This window comes from Aspergillus aculeatus (genome assembly GCF_001890905.1).
Source record: "Aspergillus aculeatus ATCC 16872 unplaced genomic scaffold ASPACscaffold_9, whole genome shotgun sequence".
NCBI classification, from domain to species: Eukaryota; Fungi; Ascomycota; class Eurotiomycetes; order Eurotiales; family Aspergillaceae; genus Aspergillus; species Aspergillus aculeatus.
This window is the reverse complement of record NW_017962984.1, coordinates 121,213-138,742: the sequence shown is the minus strand read 5'-3', so window position 1 is coordinate 138,742 and position 17,530 is coordinate 121,213. Positions and strand designations below refer to the sequence as shown.

General features: G+C 54.7%; 5 protein-coding genes across 5 annotated transcripts; 3 read left to right on the top strand and 2 right to left on the bottom strand.

Moving 5' to 3' along the window:
* Window positions 1-908: 908 nt before the first annotated feature.
* On the top strand, window positions 909-2,564 carry ASPACDRAFT_43751 (Zn(II)2Cys6 transcription factor; the record flags this gene model as incomplete). The annotated part of the gene is made up of 2 exons (XM_020201310.1): window positions 909-1,048; window positions 1,121-2,564. 2 exons carry the CDS (start codon window positions 909-911, stop codon window positions 2,562-2,564), a joined length of 1,584 nt encoding a protein of 527 aa, XP_020055432.1.
* Window positions 2,565-3,408: 844 nt separating this feature from the next.
* ASPACDRAFT_30067 (FAD-binding oxidoreductase) lies at window positions 3,409-5,144 on the top strand (the record flags this gene model as incomplete). Its single annotated transcript, XM_020199699.1, has 3 exons — window positions 3,409-3,978; window positions 4,059-4,924; window positions 4,997-5,144. The coding sequence occupies 3 exons, from the start codon at window positions 3,409-3,411 to the stop codon at window positions 5,142-5,144; spliced, it is 1,584 nt and encodes a 527-aa protein (XP_020055431.1).
* Window positions 5,145-6,366: 1,222 nt separating this feature from the next.
* On the bottom strand, window positions 6,367-8,081 carry ASPACDRAFT_1901636 (glycoside hydrolase family 30 protein). Its single transcript, XM_020198767.1, has 2 exons — window positions 7,171-8,081; window positions 6,367-7,103 (listed from the first exon to the last, which is right to left on the bottom strand). Exons 1-2 carry the CDS (start codon window positions 8,033-8,035, stop codon window positions 6,496-6,498), a joined length of 1,473 nt encoding a protein of 490 aa, XP_020055430.1. The 5' UTR covers window positions 8,036-8,081; the 3' UTR covers window positions 6,367-6,495.
* A 2,712-nt stretch (window positions 8,082-10,793) lies between these two features.
* Window positions 10,794-14,139, top strand: ASPACDRAFT_43748 (glycoside hydrolase family 35 protein; the record flags this gene model as incomplete). Its single annotated transcript, XM_020201309.1, has 7 exons — window positions 10,794-11,020; window positions 11,104-11,226; window positions 11,278-11,969; window positions 12,021-13,285; window positions 13,344-13,476; window positions 13,534-13,680; window positions 13,745-14,139. 7 exons carry the CDS (start codon window positions 10,794-10,796, stop codon window positions 14,137-14,139), a joined length of 2,982 nt encoding a protein of 993 aa, XP_020055429.1.
* Window positions 14,140-14,399: 260 nt separating this feature from the next.
* ASPACDRAFT_29928 (uncharacterized protein) lies at window positions 14,400-16,851 on the bottom strand (the record flags this gene model as incomplete). Its single annotated transcript, XM_020199683.1, has 5 exons — window positions 14,400-15,464; window positions 15,549-15,713; window positions 15,767-16,182; window positions 16,254-16,479; window positions 16,546-16,851. 5 exons carry the CDS (start codon window positions 16,849-16,851, stop codon window positions 14,400-14,402), a joined length of 2,178 nt encoding a protein of 725 aa, XP_020055428.1.
* Window positions 16,852-17,530: the final 679 nt, after the last annotated feature.

The window sequence follows — 17,530 nt, the reverse complement described above, 5'->3', positions numbered from 1 at the left end:
GGCTAGAGAATGAGCTGTTCTAAATACTTTCTCAGTCTCAAACCCAGGGATTTTATACTCATTGTTCTGGCTCCAGCCTCCACGATGAGGCTATACCAAAACGGTACGAGCGTAAGAACTGACGATCTGGCCAATCAGAGAAAGTGAAACTGGCGCGGGACCGACCGCCGATCGGAGCCGACCTCGGAGGCTTTGGCTTTCCCTCCAACCAATTTCACACCGTCCAACTACCCCTACTAGATCAGATGTCACGAACAAATTCACATATAAGCGACAGAACGCACTCCTTTGCAACGTGACAGTCTCTGCATCCTGCTATGAATTTCTTCTTCTATCTGATCGCTCTAGCCATCGGAGAAATCACACCAAGAATCCATGCCATCCACCAGTATTTGACTCAGTGGTTGCTGGCCTCGTTCGAACGTCCTCACTTGCACTATAGCACTGCAGTATCTTGCCAACTTCAACTCCCGAGGAAGACCATCAACAAATTCGAAGTGCAAGACTCATGTTCAGCTCGAATTTCTCACTGGAATGCCTGCTCACCCCTATTCTCATTCTCAGGCATTCACCCACCGTCCAATCAGAAGCATGGAGGAGGTAGCCAGCCTTGCGGCGACGGCTTCACCCGCTAATCGGAAGCCGTCACCATTACTACTGCACACTAACGAGTCTAGTGAAGGAATATCACCATAAATCACCGACTATCAGCTCGCTTCGAAACAAAGGACTGTTTTAACTCTCCGGGTCAATTCACGTGATGCCGACCGATATCTCTCCGCGTCGCCCGCAGCCTCGTGATTCCTCTTCTACTAATCTGACCACTCTGATGATCAGACAAGCCACCTCATGGCTCCTTCTACAGTAGCCAAACCCACGGCCAGAAACGGCAAACCAAGACAGAAAAGATGGTTTCCGCGAGTGAGAACGGGCTGTGTAACTTGCAAGTACGGATCACCGAACCGGATAGTCCCGGACAGTCGCATATGCCACGTAGGCTAACCGTTGACAGAATCCGGCGCATCAAGTGTGATGAGGCCAAGCCAAGGTGAGAAGTACAGAGTCGCAGACACATCAATCCCATTGCGCACATCTCGTCTGACACCCAGCGTGTCAATAGTTGTCAGAAGTGCGTGTCGACTGGACGCCGCTGCGACGGGTACGAGTCGATCCGCACGCCACCAGTGATGGGAATGCCATCCGCCTGGGACTTCATCTCCGACGACTCCACCGAACTCGACAACTTCTCATTCTTCCAGTCCGTGACCACTTCGACACTAGCCGAATTCTTTGATCCCGGATTCTGGTCCGATCAATTGTTGCGGTTCGCCCACCATTATCCGGCCCTCTGGCACGGCATGACCGCTCTGGCCTGTCTGCATCGAGACTACGTCGGCCAGGATGTCCGATTCACTGCGCCTGGAGCACGGGAGATTCGCAGCAGGCGATTTGCATTAAAACAATACAACAAATCCATCCAGGCGCTGTCGGAACTGTGCTCCAAGCCCGTTCTAGGTCTGGAAGATCGCATCGTCGTGCTGGCCACCTGCGCGATCTTCTCATCCATGTGCGTCTTGCAAAGCCAGCAGCACCAGGCGTACATGCACATTCGCAACGGCCTGAAGATCATCTCCGAATGGGAGATCGACTACCAGGAAGTGACAGTGTGCGGAGACTATGTGGCCGCCAGTATGCTGGTCCTGATCTTTACGCGCCTCGACTCCCAGGTCATTCCCTACATGTTTGCCTCCGACGACGCTACGACGTGGATCGACCGTCAAGTGGTCCCACTGTATGCGCACGCCACATTCCTCACTCTCTTCGACGCATACGTATCAATCGAAGCCATCTACAATGGTGTGATGCGGCTGGTATGGAAGTTCAACAAACGGGGCGCGAGCTATCGCCCCATCCCCCTCACCGAGCGCGAGGCACAGTTGCAACTCTTACAGGCGTGGGACCAACAACTGGCCATTGTGCTGGAGACGTTACCAGCGGAATCCCGGAACTCCAAGGCAGTGGATCTACTGATGGTGCGCCGGACTCTGGCCGGGCTCTTCTACCATGTTGACCTCACTCCCGGCGAATTGGCAGCCGACCTTCATTTTACGGACAGTGCAGAGCTCGTGGACCGCGTCGCGCGGATCCTGGGAGATGTGGGCAATGGCCATCTGCAGCGCACCAAGGCAGCGTACACTCTCGAGACCGGGATCGTTGAGCCTCTGTTCTGGGTAGCTGTCCGGTGTCGCGAGCCGCAAGTGAGACGTCGAGCGCTGAGGCTGCTCCGACAGTATCCCCGCCGGGAGGGTATCTGCGACGGGATTGTGGCGGCGGGGACGGTCAACAAGCTGATCGAGATCGAGGAGACAGGGTGCCCCCGCGCACGTGGTGATCCAGAGAAAGCGAGTCCCTGCAATGATGGACAATGGGTGTGTGAGAAACATCGTGTCTCGACATGGGACTTCGTTCTACAGTCCGAAAGCGAGGTTGCCGTCACTTACAGGACGGTGGAGGACTTTGCTCTCGACCGCCCGGGGACAAAGCTGCTGTATTCGTGGTGGTAGACCAATATGATTAGCCGTTGCATCAGCGATTAGGAATTAGACAGATTGATTCAACCTTGCTTTGGTTTGTCGGCTATCTTACAGAGTCAAGCCTTGACTTGTATGCGTCCTTGGATGACAAATTGCCATCGAAGAATATTAAACCTTTTCCGGCTTCGCCGTAACCCTACATCACTACATCCAAGCCAAGAATCACTATCATTCAGATAAATGCTTGTCTGACTTCGCAGCCGACATACCATGGATTTCAGGTGCTGTCCTCCGTATTGCTTTAAAAGCACTATATCTTCAAAGATAATGACACCGGGTGATGTTCACTCGAGCCCCTCCCTCGCCCACAAAATATAACATGCAACAAATATATCATGCAACATTCGCCACACGCATGCACAAGCGGTAACGCGACAAGGATCAAAGCAGGGAAGTAGAAAGATGGAGGACTTCCTCGAACAACGGTCGGGCAGACTTCGATCGAGGAGGATTCTAAGCGAGAGGGGATCTACAGGGGCAGGCCTCAAAGATCCGCCGTCCGAAACGCTCCCACCTCGGCAAACCAGCAGCCAAGCCCTGTGAACATGGCTGCAGATCCACATCAACCGAAGGACGTTGGTCCTTGACTATATTTCTAGCCTTATCAAGGGTCTGGCCAGTCAGAACCCAACAAAGCAGGGTCTGAAAGTGAATCCCCCGTCCGTTTCGTCCCCTGGTGGTATACGAAATGGATACGGAGCAGGGCCGTGGCCACCCCAATTTCAGGACGGTCGGGTTCATTGATATTTAGCACCAAACCTTCAGCACCAGGAATGTTGTCAGAAACAAGATCTCACAAATCCAGACCTTCAACATGCGCTCGGTAGCCCTACTGCTGGCCGCAGCCCTCCCCGCTCTAGCCGCAAGCACTGCCAACAGCGACGCAGTGGCCGTATGCGAGTACCTGCACACCACCTACCCCGAGTACACCGTCTGGGATCCCACCGGCCCCGATGCCCTTCAGACCTTTTGGAATCAATCCTACTATACGAACGCGGTGACCGAGTACTGGAACGGGGTCAACGCGGAGAACCGACCCGCCTGCACCTTCTTCCCCGCCAACGCGCAGCAAGTGGCTGTCGCGGTGCAGCAACTGAACCAGCATCCGGACGCCCCCTTTGCCCTGAAATCCGGCGGCCACAACTTCAACGTCGGTTTCTCCAGCACCAAAGGCGGCGTGCTGATCTCCTTCCACGAGAACCTCTCCTCGACCACCCGCAACCCCGACGGACAGACCTTCGACGTCGGTCCCGGCGCTCGCTGGGGGGATGTCTACGCCGTCGCCGAAAAGACTAACCAAGTGCTGGTCGGCGGACGGCTGGCCAATATCGGAGTTGCAGGCTTCACTCTCGGGGGCGGATTGTCCTACTACTCCGCCCAATACGTACTGCTCCTTGCCCTAAAACCCCGTTGCACTATTCACTTGTCAGAACACCCAACCAACCCAAACTAACTCAGCCCTAGGGCCTAACCTGCGACAACGTTGTCAACTACGAAGTCGTCCTCCCGAACGCGACTATCGTCAACGCAAACCGCACCTCCCACCCCAATCTATGGTGGGCCCTGCGCGGAGGCGGGAACCGCTTCGGGATCGTCACCAAATTCACCTTCCAAGCGCACCCGCTCGGGGACGACGGCAAGATCTGGGGTGGGATCAAGGTCTATACGGCCGACAAACGCGCCGCCATATTCGAAGCCCTGGCGGAATTCATCCGCGACTACCCGGACGCCAAAGCGGCGGTGATCCCGACCTTCGACTTCGGGCTGCCGGGGGCCCTCATCTCGAACCCGATGCTCTTCTTCTTCTACGACGGCAGCGCACCCAGCGCGGGCGCATTCGCGGCACTGGACACGATCGAGGCGCTGATCGACGGCACCAAGACAACCACCTACACCGGACTGACCAACGAGGCCGGCGGGGCCAAGATCTACGGGATCAAGGCCGCGGCGCGCGTGAACACCTTCCCCAACCTCGACCCGAAGAATATGTCCACTCTGCTGGAGGCGCACTGGTCGACGTACCAGGCCATGATCCGGAATGACTCCTCCCGGGATCTCGATATTCAGATCGGCACGTTCACGCCGCAGCCGCTCTCGGTGCGGATCGCCAACGCCTCGCAGGCCCGTGGCGGCAATGCCCTCGGCTTGGACCCGCGCCACGGCGATAGGTTCTGGGTCGAAAATGATCTGATCTGGGTGAATGATCACTGCAACGAGGCGTGTCCGGGGTATTTGAGGGAGGTTGCGGGTCGTGTGAATGTCGTGTTCAATGAGACGCTGCGTGGGGCAAGGCCCACGAATTACCAGTCCGGGGATGTGGATTTTGTTTCGTGAGTTTTCTTTTCCAGTTGAGTCTGTGGGTATTGGAAAAGGGACTAACGCGATTAAATTGAATGATGCAGAGTCAATCCATTGTTCATGAACGACGCGGCGGATTATCAAGATGTGTATGCCAGCTACGGGGCGGAGAATCATGCGCGGTTGGAGCGGATCGCCAAGGCGTATGATCCCAACAGGTTTATGTTCCGGCAAGGGGGGTGGAAGTTCTGAGTTTTGGTTAGGTGAGGTGTTTGTTGGGATCATTGTGCATTAGCTCCAGGCTGTGAACTTGGGTTCTGCACTCGTGACGAAAGATAACCCAGGCTAAGATAGTGAGAATGAAAGATTTTGCTAGGACTTTGGAAATGAGTTTTCAGTGTTGATATTCATCGAGCTGCTCGCCCATAGTGAGAAAGACCGTTTTACATATGACCGGTGGATTAATACAAGTAGTGTACCTCCAGCTCGGGACTGCGGTTGCTCTGCTCCACGATCTTCACTTTCCATCTCGTCAGTCAAAGGACCAACCGCATGCCGCGGAAGAATCATCCAACAGCGCTTTGTAGCCACGCTCTTGCAACTCACTGTAATTCTGCACGGCAATTCCTCATAACCCAGACCCAGTCAATCCAGCGAAAAGCCATGGCCTTCGAGAGATACTCACGGATTTCCAGGGAGTGAGATCTCCTCCCGTGCCCTCGGATTGGTATCGTGCGTCGCCGGATGGCCACGTTCGAAGAGTAATGTCTCTGGGAACATCGACGGGGAGTAATCATGATAACATCTCAGCCCCAATCTGCCTGAGCTGGGCCACAGTGTTGTCGTTGTACACCAACACAAGCGACGTGCTCTTCAGGTTGATCGATGACAGCCACGGTACTTACTCCACCACACCACCTGGCGAACCTCTACACCGCTACGGCGCAGCCACCCCGCACCGACTACGCAGACTACACCCGCCGATGCCGGCAACTCCGCACCTCACAAGCCCTAACCTTATAAATCGTGTTGCACGAGAACTTCGATGCTAAGCCCGAGGTGGGTCTGGGTGGTGGACGGAGGTGGAAGATGCGGTCGCTGGTCCTCTCGAATCCGCCGGATCACTATTTTTTTGACGACATGGCCTGAGCGGGATGTGCTTTCGGTGATGTTTTCGGTGTCGAGTCTGTTGGTTAGAAGGGAGGATGCGGAGCGGTTAGTGGAGCGGTTTTGTGGGAATTTGGCGGTGTTGGGGGGGTGAATGGTGCATATCTCTCGGGCTTTGGGGGAGTTGTTGGAGGGGGGTTGTCCTGGCTTTGCTTTTGTTGTTGTTTGGTGTGCTGATATTCACGGTTTTGGGTTATACTCTGGGGCTGTAATATCTGTTGATGCATCTTCACTTGCGATTTGTGGGTGCGCGAGTTCCTGGTGGATATTTACGTCGATATAAGAAGTCTGCATCACACTTTTGGGAGGCATATTCATGAAGACAGTATATTGGACCTAGATGAGCACAGAATACTTTATAACACTGCATCGACCCTGTCACCATAAGCCGCCATCTGCGTTCGCAACCCCTCCCAATGAAGACGAAAGCAACCACCTAAGCCGGCAAAACCCAGGTCGTCACCGACTCCTCCGGCACATTCCCACTCCACACCCCGCCCGACCCCAACGTCACCGTCACATACACATCATTCCCAAAGGTATTCTGGATCACCACCGTGCGCGACCCATCCGGGTTCACCGAGGCCACCGACTGCACGCCGCCCCCGTTGTCATACGTGTAACTTCCCGTGCCGCTCACCACGACCGCCCCGGGAGGCATGAACTTGCTGAACTGTGCCATCATGTAATACGCCGTGTTCAGCGTGTAGCTCGTGGCGCTGTTCACCGTGACGAGCCCGTGGCAGGTGGCGCACCCGCCCGAGGAGAGGTGCGGCCCGTCGTTGGCGTCGGTGCCCAGTGTCCAGGCCATGACGCCCACGGCGTAGTTCTGCAGCGGGCCCATCGTGAAATCCGCCGCTTGGTGCCACGCCCCGGATGCGGGTGTCCAGCATTCCGTCATGTATTGTTCGGTGTTTGGGTTGGCGGTGTGAAAGCTGGAGAGGACGGTCCAGTCGACGTTGCTAGCGTAGCAGTGCCACGCGACGGCGGGGACGTAGGTGCTCGCGCCGCTGGAGAGGATGGTTTGCGGGTAGCTTGGGACATCTTCATGCTTGTTAGTGGGTGGTGGTGAGAATGGAAGATGAGGACCAAAGGGTATGGGGGCAAGTACCGGTATTGTGGTCGTAGGCCCAGACCGTTGTGTCGAGCCCCGCTTGCGCCAGGGCGGGACCGACGTATCTCTCGATCAGGTCTGCGGACTCGTATGCATACACATACATGGTCGGGTAGCCGGCTTGGCTGTTCAGGGGCTCGTTCTGGATGGTGATCGCGTCGACCGGGGCTCCCAGGTTGGTGTACGCTTGGATGTATTTCACAAAGTACTGCGCGAAGGCGGCGGCGTAGCCCGTGCTGCCTGTGCCGCCGCTGGTCAGGTACCCGTCGTTGAGGTTGTTGTTGGTCGTGCTGCCGTCGATGACGCCATTGAGTTTCATCCACCCCGGCGGGCTCCAGGAGGAGCCCAGGATCGTGAGGCTGGACTGCAGGGTCTTCATTGTGGCGAGGAGCTTGGCCATAGCGGTGCCCCGATCGCCCAGGTTGAAGCCGGTCAGCGACGGGTCGGCGGCGTTGTTGTTGTCGTCGTAGGTGTAGGCGGGGTCGCCGGAGAGGTCGGAGGCGCCGATGGTGTGTCGCATCAGAGAGAAGTTCGCGCCGTCGGTGGTCATCAGCTCGTTCAGCAGCTGTTGGAGCGTGGCCTGGTTCAGGGTGTTGAAGGATGTCACGGTCGCGTCGGTGACAGCCGCCCCGAAGCCATTGATGGTCTGCCGGTGGCCGGACGCAGTGTCGTCGACGGTGAGCTTCCAGGTAGACGCAGAGCCGGGACTGCCGCTGCCTTGCACCGGGGCAGCGATGGAGCTGAGTTTGTAGTTGCCCGCCGAATTGGAGCTGTATGCAGCGGCCTCAGTGGCACGTTTCCCGCTGGCCGCGGCGTGGCCGACAGCAATGAAGCCAGCCAAAGCACCTAGGTTGACAAGCATTGTGGTGTGGTTTCTGGTTTGTATGCATTCAGATCGTGCAGACTGGGTGATGGGACCCTGAAGATAAATAAGCAGCTGAAATGCAAGGGGTGGCGGGGGGATCGTCTCCACAACCGACTCGCTTCTTGGCATTAGGTGTTTCACGGGCAATCCTGCTATGTCCCAAGTGTTGGTTGGTAGCATTGGGGGCCGACAGAAGAGATCCAGTCATCATGTCCCAGGCATTGCACAGCCTGCTCAGAAGGATTCAACTTGTTTAGAGCCGAATGGGAGCTGCCCTTTTGGGAGAGTGGTCCCTGACCCAAGGCCCCGTTGGAAATGAAAGGGGCCATCTTTGCCTGTCTGGGATGCGATCGGACGCGGGGGAAAGCTTATTCGGCTGTTCGTCGGGGCTGACTTTCCAATTACAAGCCTTCTTGGTAAGCTTCTTGGTACCCTGCCGGGGAAACCCTCTGAGATTGTTGTATTGGCCCTCGTATAGCGGTGATTGACAAGCACGGGGCTTTCCTGATGGAATATTTCTTGCCCCGATGCCGTGCTTGAGTCCCACATTGCCGTTGTCGGGTCATGAGGAAAAACTAGAAATAGACAATGTTTGTCATAATATACACAATGACTTTGCTGAGCTCCTATAATCACTTGAAAGATAAGCCAGAGTATGGGACTGAGAAACCAGTAAAGTGATACAAAAAAGAGAGTATTGAGATGTTGAAGAATGGAAGTGCTGACGAGGCCAAACACAGTAGAGTTATCCTATCGCCACGTGACATGTGACTGTCATCAAAACCCTTACAGTGGGAATTCTTACTACAGATGAATACCACGCAAATGACAGTTTAATTGCCGCATGGAGCATGCAGGCCACCCTCACAAGAGCTGTACAATGATGTCGATCCCCAGTAAAATAATAGAACATATGCTTAGTTCAGGTCTGCTACCATTGGTGATCAAGGATCGAATAAGACTTCATCCTCACAATCGAGCCTTCTCAAGCTCAACACAAAGGCTTGGCAGTGGATCCCTGGTCTGGTTTCCGGAGCTTGATATGCTTGGATGGATGATGTTGATCTTAACCCTCCTTCCACTCACCGCAGAACAGTTCAATAAGCATGGACAAAAGCTTGACTTGTCCTGCTGCGGGCTATCCCGTGTGCCATGCGCCATGCATCAGGCAGACAGAAAACAGTCCAATGAAGTCTGTCATTTGAAAGCTTGAGCTCGGATCTTTCATGAAGAGAAGACTGAGCCACAGATAACGGTGTCGAGCATATCGCCCAGTGGTAGTGTCTAGTGTCTTTGAAATAACCACCAAGGCATTGCCGTTCATGTCTGGATAATCATGCCGCCCTGGTAGGATCCAGCAGAAGGTCCTCCCGTCTGGATCCCGTGCGCCATCCAATAGCTTCACTCGCAGATCAAACAGGTTTCGTGAGTTGGGCAGGGAATGCGGGTAAGCGGACCTCTCGCTTCCTGTCAAATGTGGAGATCTGGTTGCAAAGGCAATGATATGCAAGCACAGCTGGCATGAGCGTATGACGATGGTAATCTCCCGGGCTGCGAATATCTTGTCCCCGAGACATAAATAGCGACTTCGACCTGGACGTGGATGTCGTTCTTCACTTCATCACAGAATATCAGATCAGTAGTGGATGGGACAATCTTCCCGAGTTCCCACCCACGGAGAGTTCATAGTCTTCACGCGTAGGACTTGAAAGGTAAATTTTGATGTCTGCACAATCCGTCCTGATGGGATATATCTGCAGGTCCTCACAACTAGCAAGGCTAATGATGCTCATGCGGTGTGGACAGCTGACAGACGTATTCTGTACTCGAGCGGCATGTTTGGGTTCCAAGATGAAGCTGTGACGTACGACAACACTTTTCAGCCGTACGGACGGATTATGATGATGGATAAGGATGGTTCAAACAAAAGGGTGCTGACGGAGAGTAAGTGGGAGGACTCGATGTCCATCTATCTTCCCAACGAACCGCTGGAGTAAGTCTAGGCCGCCGGATATTTAGAACGACCCTCGGATAATTTAAGCAATCTTCGGATATTTAAAACAAGTTTCAGATATCTCTTCGGATATTTAGAGTAGGAAGGTGCTTTCTTCCACCTTTCCAGAGTTGTGCGAGTTTCATCGACTTTTGTGTACTGTGGTAAGGTTGTTGTAGTGAGAGTGGCGGAGAATGCGGAGAAGGAATCAACGTGTCATGTGACCCTCCGCCGGAGCTCAGACTTGATAGCCTTCCGGCCTCAGGCATCCAGCACCTCACCTCCTGTTCGTATGTTGTTATCACTACTGATTTCTCTCTTCCTCTCCCTCAGCCATCAGCATCAATTCCCGTCATTCTTCCTCGGCATTACCCCAGTATATCTGTGTGATTTACCCCTGAGTCCCCCTGACTAATGCACGTAATATCAGCCCACGTACCCCCTGCATAAGTTCTCGGTGTGTATTTCTCCGTGAACCCCTCATTTCCCCGCTCGTTGCTTAATCTAATTTTGATTATTCCAAGTCTGCACCAATCGCTTATCCCAAATTCCAACGCTAAAGCCTGCATGAAGTCTATAGCCTGAACACCAGGATGAGCCCACCAAACGGAGGAAATTGCCCTTGCTCTCGGCAATACCGTCAGAATCCACCATGACACCGGAGCTCAAGGGAAGTGACGATGGCTATAGATACTTAAGGCCGAGTGCACGGTTGCTGAGCGAGATTTCCTCAGTAACTGACAGCTCTGGCATATACCCACTATGAAGCTTTGGTCGTCCTTGCTGCTTGGGGCGAGTCTACTTTCCGGGTCTCGGGCAACTACCGACGGTCTTACAGACCTGGTGTCCTGGGATCCGTATAGTTTGTCCGTCAATGGCAACCGACTCTTCGTTTTCTCGGGCGAATTTGCCTATCCGAGACTTCCTGTGCCCGAACTATGGCTTGACGTCTTTCAGAAGATGCGTGCCAATGGGTTCAACGCAGCCAGGTGTGTGGACACAAATGCCTCTAGAATCACGCCCTTGATTCGATCTTATTGACCATTCGATATCGAGACTGATGACGATGTAGTGTCTATCTTTTCTGGAACTTCCACTCGCCCGTCAATGGAACCTTCGATTTCGAGACTGGCGCTCACAATCTGCAGCGTCTGTTCGATTATGCCCAGGAGGCTGGAATTTATCTCATTGCCCGGTAAGCCTTGCTGACTAGATGTCACTGGTACTAAGCTAATTCACGATGCAGGCCAGGGCCCTATGACAATGCTGAGATCAATGGAGGCGGTCTAGCTCTCCACTTGAGTGATGGCAGCGGAGGCTCATTGCGCACGGGCGACGCCACGTACACCGCGGCCTGGCAACCATGGGTGGAAGAGATTGGCAAGATCATTGCAGCCAACTCCATCACCAATGGCGGACCGGTCATTCTCAACCAGATTGAAAACGAGCTGCAGGAAACGACCCACAGCGCCAGTAACACTTTAGTCCAGTATATGATTAAGTTGGAGGATGCCTTTCGGGCAGCTGGTGTCGATGTCCCCTTCACCCACAACGAAAAGGGAATGCGCTCCGAGAGTTGGTCCACGGACTACGAAGACGTTGGCGGTGCAGTGAACGTCTACGGCCTGGACTCCTATCCTGGTGGGCTCAGCTGCACCAACGAAGCCACCGGCTTCAATGTCGTCCGCACCTACTACCAATGGTTCCAGAACTACAGTTACACCCAGCCCAGTTACATCCCCGAGTTTGAAGGAGGGTGGTTCTCTGCCTGGGGAGCATCCTCCTTTTATGACACCTGCACGAGCGAGCTTAGCCCGCAGTTTGCGGATGTGTACTACAAGAACAACATCGGCCAGAAGATAACGCTTCAGAGCATCTACATGACCTATGGCGGTACGAACTGGGGTCATCTAGCAGCCCCAGTTGTCTACACATCATGTGAGTTAATCTGTACCTGTGGAAAGGGGCAGCAATACTGACCAGATATAGATGACTACAGCGCTCCGTTGAGTGAGAGCAGAGTGGTCCGGGACAAGATGAGCCAAACCAAGCTTATTGGCCTATACACCAGAGTGTCGACTGGACTGCTTACCGCAGACATGGAGGGCAACGGAACAGGCTACACATCCAGCACATCTGCGTATACCTGGGTGCTTCGGGACTCGCAATCCGATGCCGGGTTCTACGTTGTGCAGCAAGCGACAACCTCTTCACGCAGTTCCCTGACCTTTGACCTGGACGTGACAACCTCCGCAGGCAATGTCACATTGACCGACATCAACCTCGATGGACGACAAAGCAAGATCATCTCCACAGACTACCCGCTGGGTCATAGTACCATCTTGTACGTGTCAACAGATATCGCCACCTACGGAACCTTTGGTGACACCGATGTGGTGGTGCTATACTCTCGGGTCGGTCAAACTGCGTCCTTTGCCTTCAAGAACTCCGGACGCCTCAACTTCACAGAGTACGGGCCATCCGTCAACCTGACTCAGAGCTCCGGAAATTCAACCACGCCCTCGTACACCTACACCCAGGCCAGTGGTACCAGTGTCGTTCAATTTTCAAACAAGACGATCTTCTACCTTCTGGACACCGATACAGCATTCCGATTCTGGGCACCGCCGACCACGAACGATCCTTACGTGACTGCTGACCAACACATCTTTGTCATTGGGCCCTACCTGGTCCGCAACGCCTCCGTCGATGGAAGTGTTGTTAATCTCATTGGCGACAATGACAACACTACTACCATTGAGGTCTTTGCTGGCTCATCGGTGAACACTGTGAAATGGAATGGCAAGCACATTGCCGTAACCAAAACCGCCTATGGCAGTCTGGTCGGGTCCATTGACGGGGCGTCCAGCACGATCTCACTGCCCGCTCTCAGTGGCTGGAAGGTCAAAGACTCGCTGCCTGAGCTTGAATCCGACTATGATGACTCGAACTGGACTGTGTGTAACAAGACTACAACGCTGAGCCCCGTACAGCCCTCCACTCTGCCGGTTCTCTACGCGTCTGATTATGGCTACTACACCGGTATTAAAATCTACCGCGGACGCTTTGATGGCGCAAATATTACTGGCGCCAGTCTCACCGCACAAGGAGGTGTGGGCTTTGGTTGGAATGTTTGGCTGAATGGTGACTTGGTCGCTACCCTGCCGGGTGATGCTTCCGCCACTTCATCAACCGCGACTTTGGACTTTAGCAACCAGACGCTCAAGGACACGGACAATCTTCTCACTGTGGTGGTATGTCAATTGCCCGCTTAGCTTTCTTGTAGATTCTATGCTGACCATCTTACCGTAGATCGACTATACCGGCCACGATGAAACCTCCACTGCCAAGGGCGTGGAAAACCCCCGCGGCCTTCTCGCTGCGACACTGACTGGCGGAAATTTCACCAGCTGGAAGATCCAGGGCAATGCTGGAGGAGCTGCCGGTGAGTTCTTTCGTGCATCACTTTAACAAGTATATACCGAATCTAATAAGACGCTAGGAGCTTATGAGCTGGATCCCGTTCGTGCCCCAATGAACGAAGGCGGACTACTGGCCGAACGTCAGGGCTGGCATCTTCCGGGCTACAAGGCCAAGTCATCGGATGGCTGGACTTCGGGATCCCCTCTCGATGGACTGAACAAATCCGGTAAGTTTTACCTCTGTTCTGTGTACGGTGAAAGATCGGAGAAGCAAACTAACCTCTAAATTAGGCGTCGCATTCTACCTGACCACCTTCACCCTCAACCTGCCTAAGAGCTATGACGTCCCCCTTGGCATCCGCTTCACCTCCCCATCCACCGTCAACCCCGTCCGCATCCAGCTGTTCATCAACGGCTACCAGTACGGCAAGTACGTCCCGTACCTGGGACCCCAAACCACGTTCCCGGTCCCCCCGGGCATCATCAACAACCGGGACAAGAATACTATTGGTCTGAGCGTGTGGGCTCAGACTGATGCGGGTGCCGCCTTGGAGAATATTGAGCTAGTCACCTATGGTGCCTACGCGAGTGGGTTCGACGCTGGGTCGGGCACGAGCTTCGATATGAACGGTGCGAAGCTGGGATACCAGCCTGAGTGGACTGAGGCTCGGTTGAAGTATACTTAGGTGCTTGCGTGTATTTGAGATTGATGGTAAGATGTTTTGGGGTGGTCTGATTGCATCGTGTTCTTCTTGGGTTTAATTCGAGTGAATATTCTGAACAGTTCTTATCTAGTTATAATATCGATAGCGTCTCAATACTGCCTTCCCGTTCATTTCTAATTACAACAACCCACCCATGGACAATTTCAAATCCAAGTTGCTCCTCGTATATCAATACCAACTCGTCGTGTCCCTGTATCTTAAGTCTCTTCTAACAGCTGACCTCAGTCCTCATCCAATGCAAACCGATCCAAGAACCTGAAAGTATACAATCCCTCCAACACCTCCGCCGCCAACCCCGTCGCATTCCCAGCGACATACACCCCATCCCTCCCAACCTCAATGCCCGCCCCCTTCAAGGCCCGCTTCCCACTCCCCACTGCTCCAATGGGCTTGCCATACCGGAACGCATCAGCCAGGATCTGCGCCGGCCGACCGGGAGGATACATCGTCGTCGCATTGCCCGTCGTGAACAACCTCTCCACCCCATCCGCCACAACCACCGCATCGAACCCGGAAGCATCGGAGAGCGCATACGTCGTATTCACACCCTCGGCCCATACCTCCGCGACAACCTCAACATCAACCCCATGCACCGCCAGCACCCTAGCCAACTCCGCCCCAAGGCTCAGCGACCCCTCATCCTTAGTCGACGCCAAAACCCCAACCGATAGGCCCTCAACACTGAGCAACCGCTGCCCAAATGTCCCAACATTCACCGTCGTATTCGAGGTATAGTACCTGCCCTCAGGGTCCGGCACCTCCAACCCCAACCCCCTGGCCACCCGCGTCGCCAACCCATGGTCCACGCGATTCAACTGCGCGACCACATTCCGCCGCACATGCACACTCGTCACCTTGGAATTCTCAAACACAATCGCATTCACCACCATCTGCTGCTCCGCAGGCACCAACGAATTCCAGAACAGGGCCGGCTGGGACCAGTGATCGGCGAAGGTGGGGCTGGGCTCGCGCACGAGATGGCCGCTTGCGAAGCGGTAGGGGGCAGTGAAGAACCCGTGACCGGTGGTTTGGTTCGCCTGGCGCGGGGCAGTCTGGGCGCCCATCGTGTTGGGCGTGTAGGCCCAGTTGTTGGTGGGGATCTGCTGCTGGCCGAAGCCGTCGCGGTTGTTGTTGTGGACGGGCTTGCGCGGCCGGTTCACGGGCAGTTGCTCGAAGTTCGGGCCCCCGTGGCGGTTTATTTGCGTGTCTAGGTAGGAGAAGAGTCGGCCTTGGAGGAGAGGGTCTTCGGTAAAGTCGATGCCGCGGATTATGTGGCCGGGTTGAAACTGCCGGAGGATATTCGTGTTAGTTGAGGTGGGTTGGGAGGTGGTCAGGGGTGGAGGGGGAAAAGGGATAAGGAAGAGACGTACGCCGACTTGTTCCACCTCAGCAAAGTAGTTGGTCGGGTTGGCATTGAGCTCCATCACGCCCAGCGGGGTGAAGGGGACAAGTTCTTCGGGGACGAACTTGGTCGGGTCAAGCAGGTCGAAGCCGAAGCGCAGCATGTCGGATTCGTCCATGATCTGGGCGCCCAGCTTTGTGTCTGTTAGTTATTGTTGGACCCCACTCTCGAAGCAAGGAGACATACCTCCCACCTGGGATAGCGGCCGTTCTCGATGGCATCGTGCAGATCCTGCCGGTGGAAGTCACTGTTCTTGCCGGCCGTGGCTTGCGCTTCGTCCCACACCAGACTGGCCACCCCCTGCAGCGAGCGCCACCGGTACCGGACCACCTTGCTGGTGCCGTTGGCCGTCACGAAGCGGAAGCTGTGCACGCCGTAGCCGTTCATGTGGCGGTACGAGCGCGGGATGCCGTGGCCGGACATCAGCCACAGGGCGCTGTGCAGTGCCGTGCTCTGCTGGCTGAAAAAGTCCCAGGCCGAGGAGTGAGCTGTCGCCGCCTGCGGGATTTCGTTGTGCGGCATGGGCTTGATGGCGTGAACTAGGTCGGGGAATTGGATCGCATCTTGGATGAAGAAGGGGGCGATGTTGACGCCGACGATATCTATGATGATGGTCTATATCAGTGTTTATGTCTCAGAGGTTTGCGATTTGACGTGTACTGCTCTGGCATACCGTAATTGCCCTCATCGGTGTAGAACCGACAAGCGTGGCCGTGAACATCCCGCGCGGTATCAACACTGCCTCGGAATCCGACCACCGTCGAGAAGCGGCAGAACATGGGGGTCTCTTTGTCGGCGGCACTGAGGAAATCGGCAGCAGTCATGTTGGAGAAGTCGCCATACGATCGGAAGGTACCGTACGCGCCGGCACCACGTGCGTGCACAACTCGTTCGGGAATCTATGAAGGAAGAAACATCGAAAAGGTTAGACATGGAAGAGGTCAAAACAGGTACACGTCTCTCACCCGCTCATGATCGAAGCGCTGCAGTTTCTGGCGGAAGATGAAATCTTCAAGAAGGGTTGGTCCTCTGTGTCCAGCCTTCAGACTCCACTGGTCCGAAATTGGGGTGCCAAAGTCGGTGGTCATATAGCTGTCAGTATCATTGAGGTAGAGCGACTGATCGATGGGCTGCTCGACAACCTCGATGGTGTCAGTTGGGTTATCTGCTCGCTCGGTGAAACGAGGGGGAGTCCCCATCTCGCCGGACAGAAACGGGCATTGGGCCCCAGCTAGACCAGCAACAGCTGGCAGAAGCCAAAGATGGCGCATTATGTTGCAAGGGAAAATGTCTGTTCAATCTGGGGGGATGACTCCGAGGTAGATTCCCTTGCAATCACTTTTATATTCGTCTTTAAATAGACGTGAGTGGGCATATCAGACATCTTAGTTAAGCTGGCGATTCCAGACTCCGTGTTCAATAATCAACCCAAAACTGTTTGACGCTGGCAGCGCATCACAACCTGTTTGGGCGAAGAGGATCCACTCTCCTCGCTCCATTCTTGCGACCGACGCAGCCGTGGGTGGTGCAAGGATGGATAGCAGAGTACATCGTATGAGACAGCACAAGGTAGTGAAACGCACAGACTCCAGTTCGAAGGTCATGGAAAGTCTTCTGCGAACGGGCAACAGGGCTTAGCATGACGAGGTTTACGGAGCCTGGGACGGTGTTAGGTTAATGTTGTCGGCAACAACAGCGACAAGTATACAGCCAAACACAGCCGACAGAAGCCAAGCGAACAGACAAGTGTGTATGGGCGACCATGCAGCACCGTACTGTACCTGGCCATGATCACGGTCTAGCCAGCAATGCTTGGTAAGAGCGAAATGGTTTGGGTGGGTTAGGGCTGGGAACGCCCGACTGGGCCGGGTGCTTGGTAATCCCAACGACCTCGACCGTTCCCCCGGATCCACTGTTGTCCAAGAAACCTAATCGCCACGACTGGCAGTC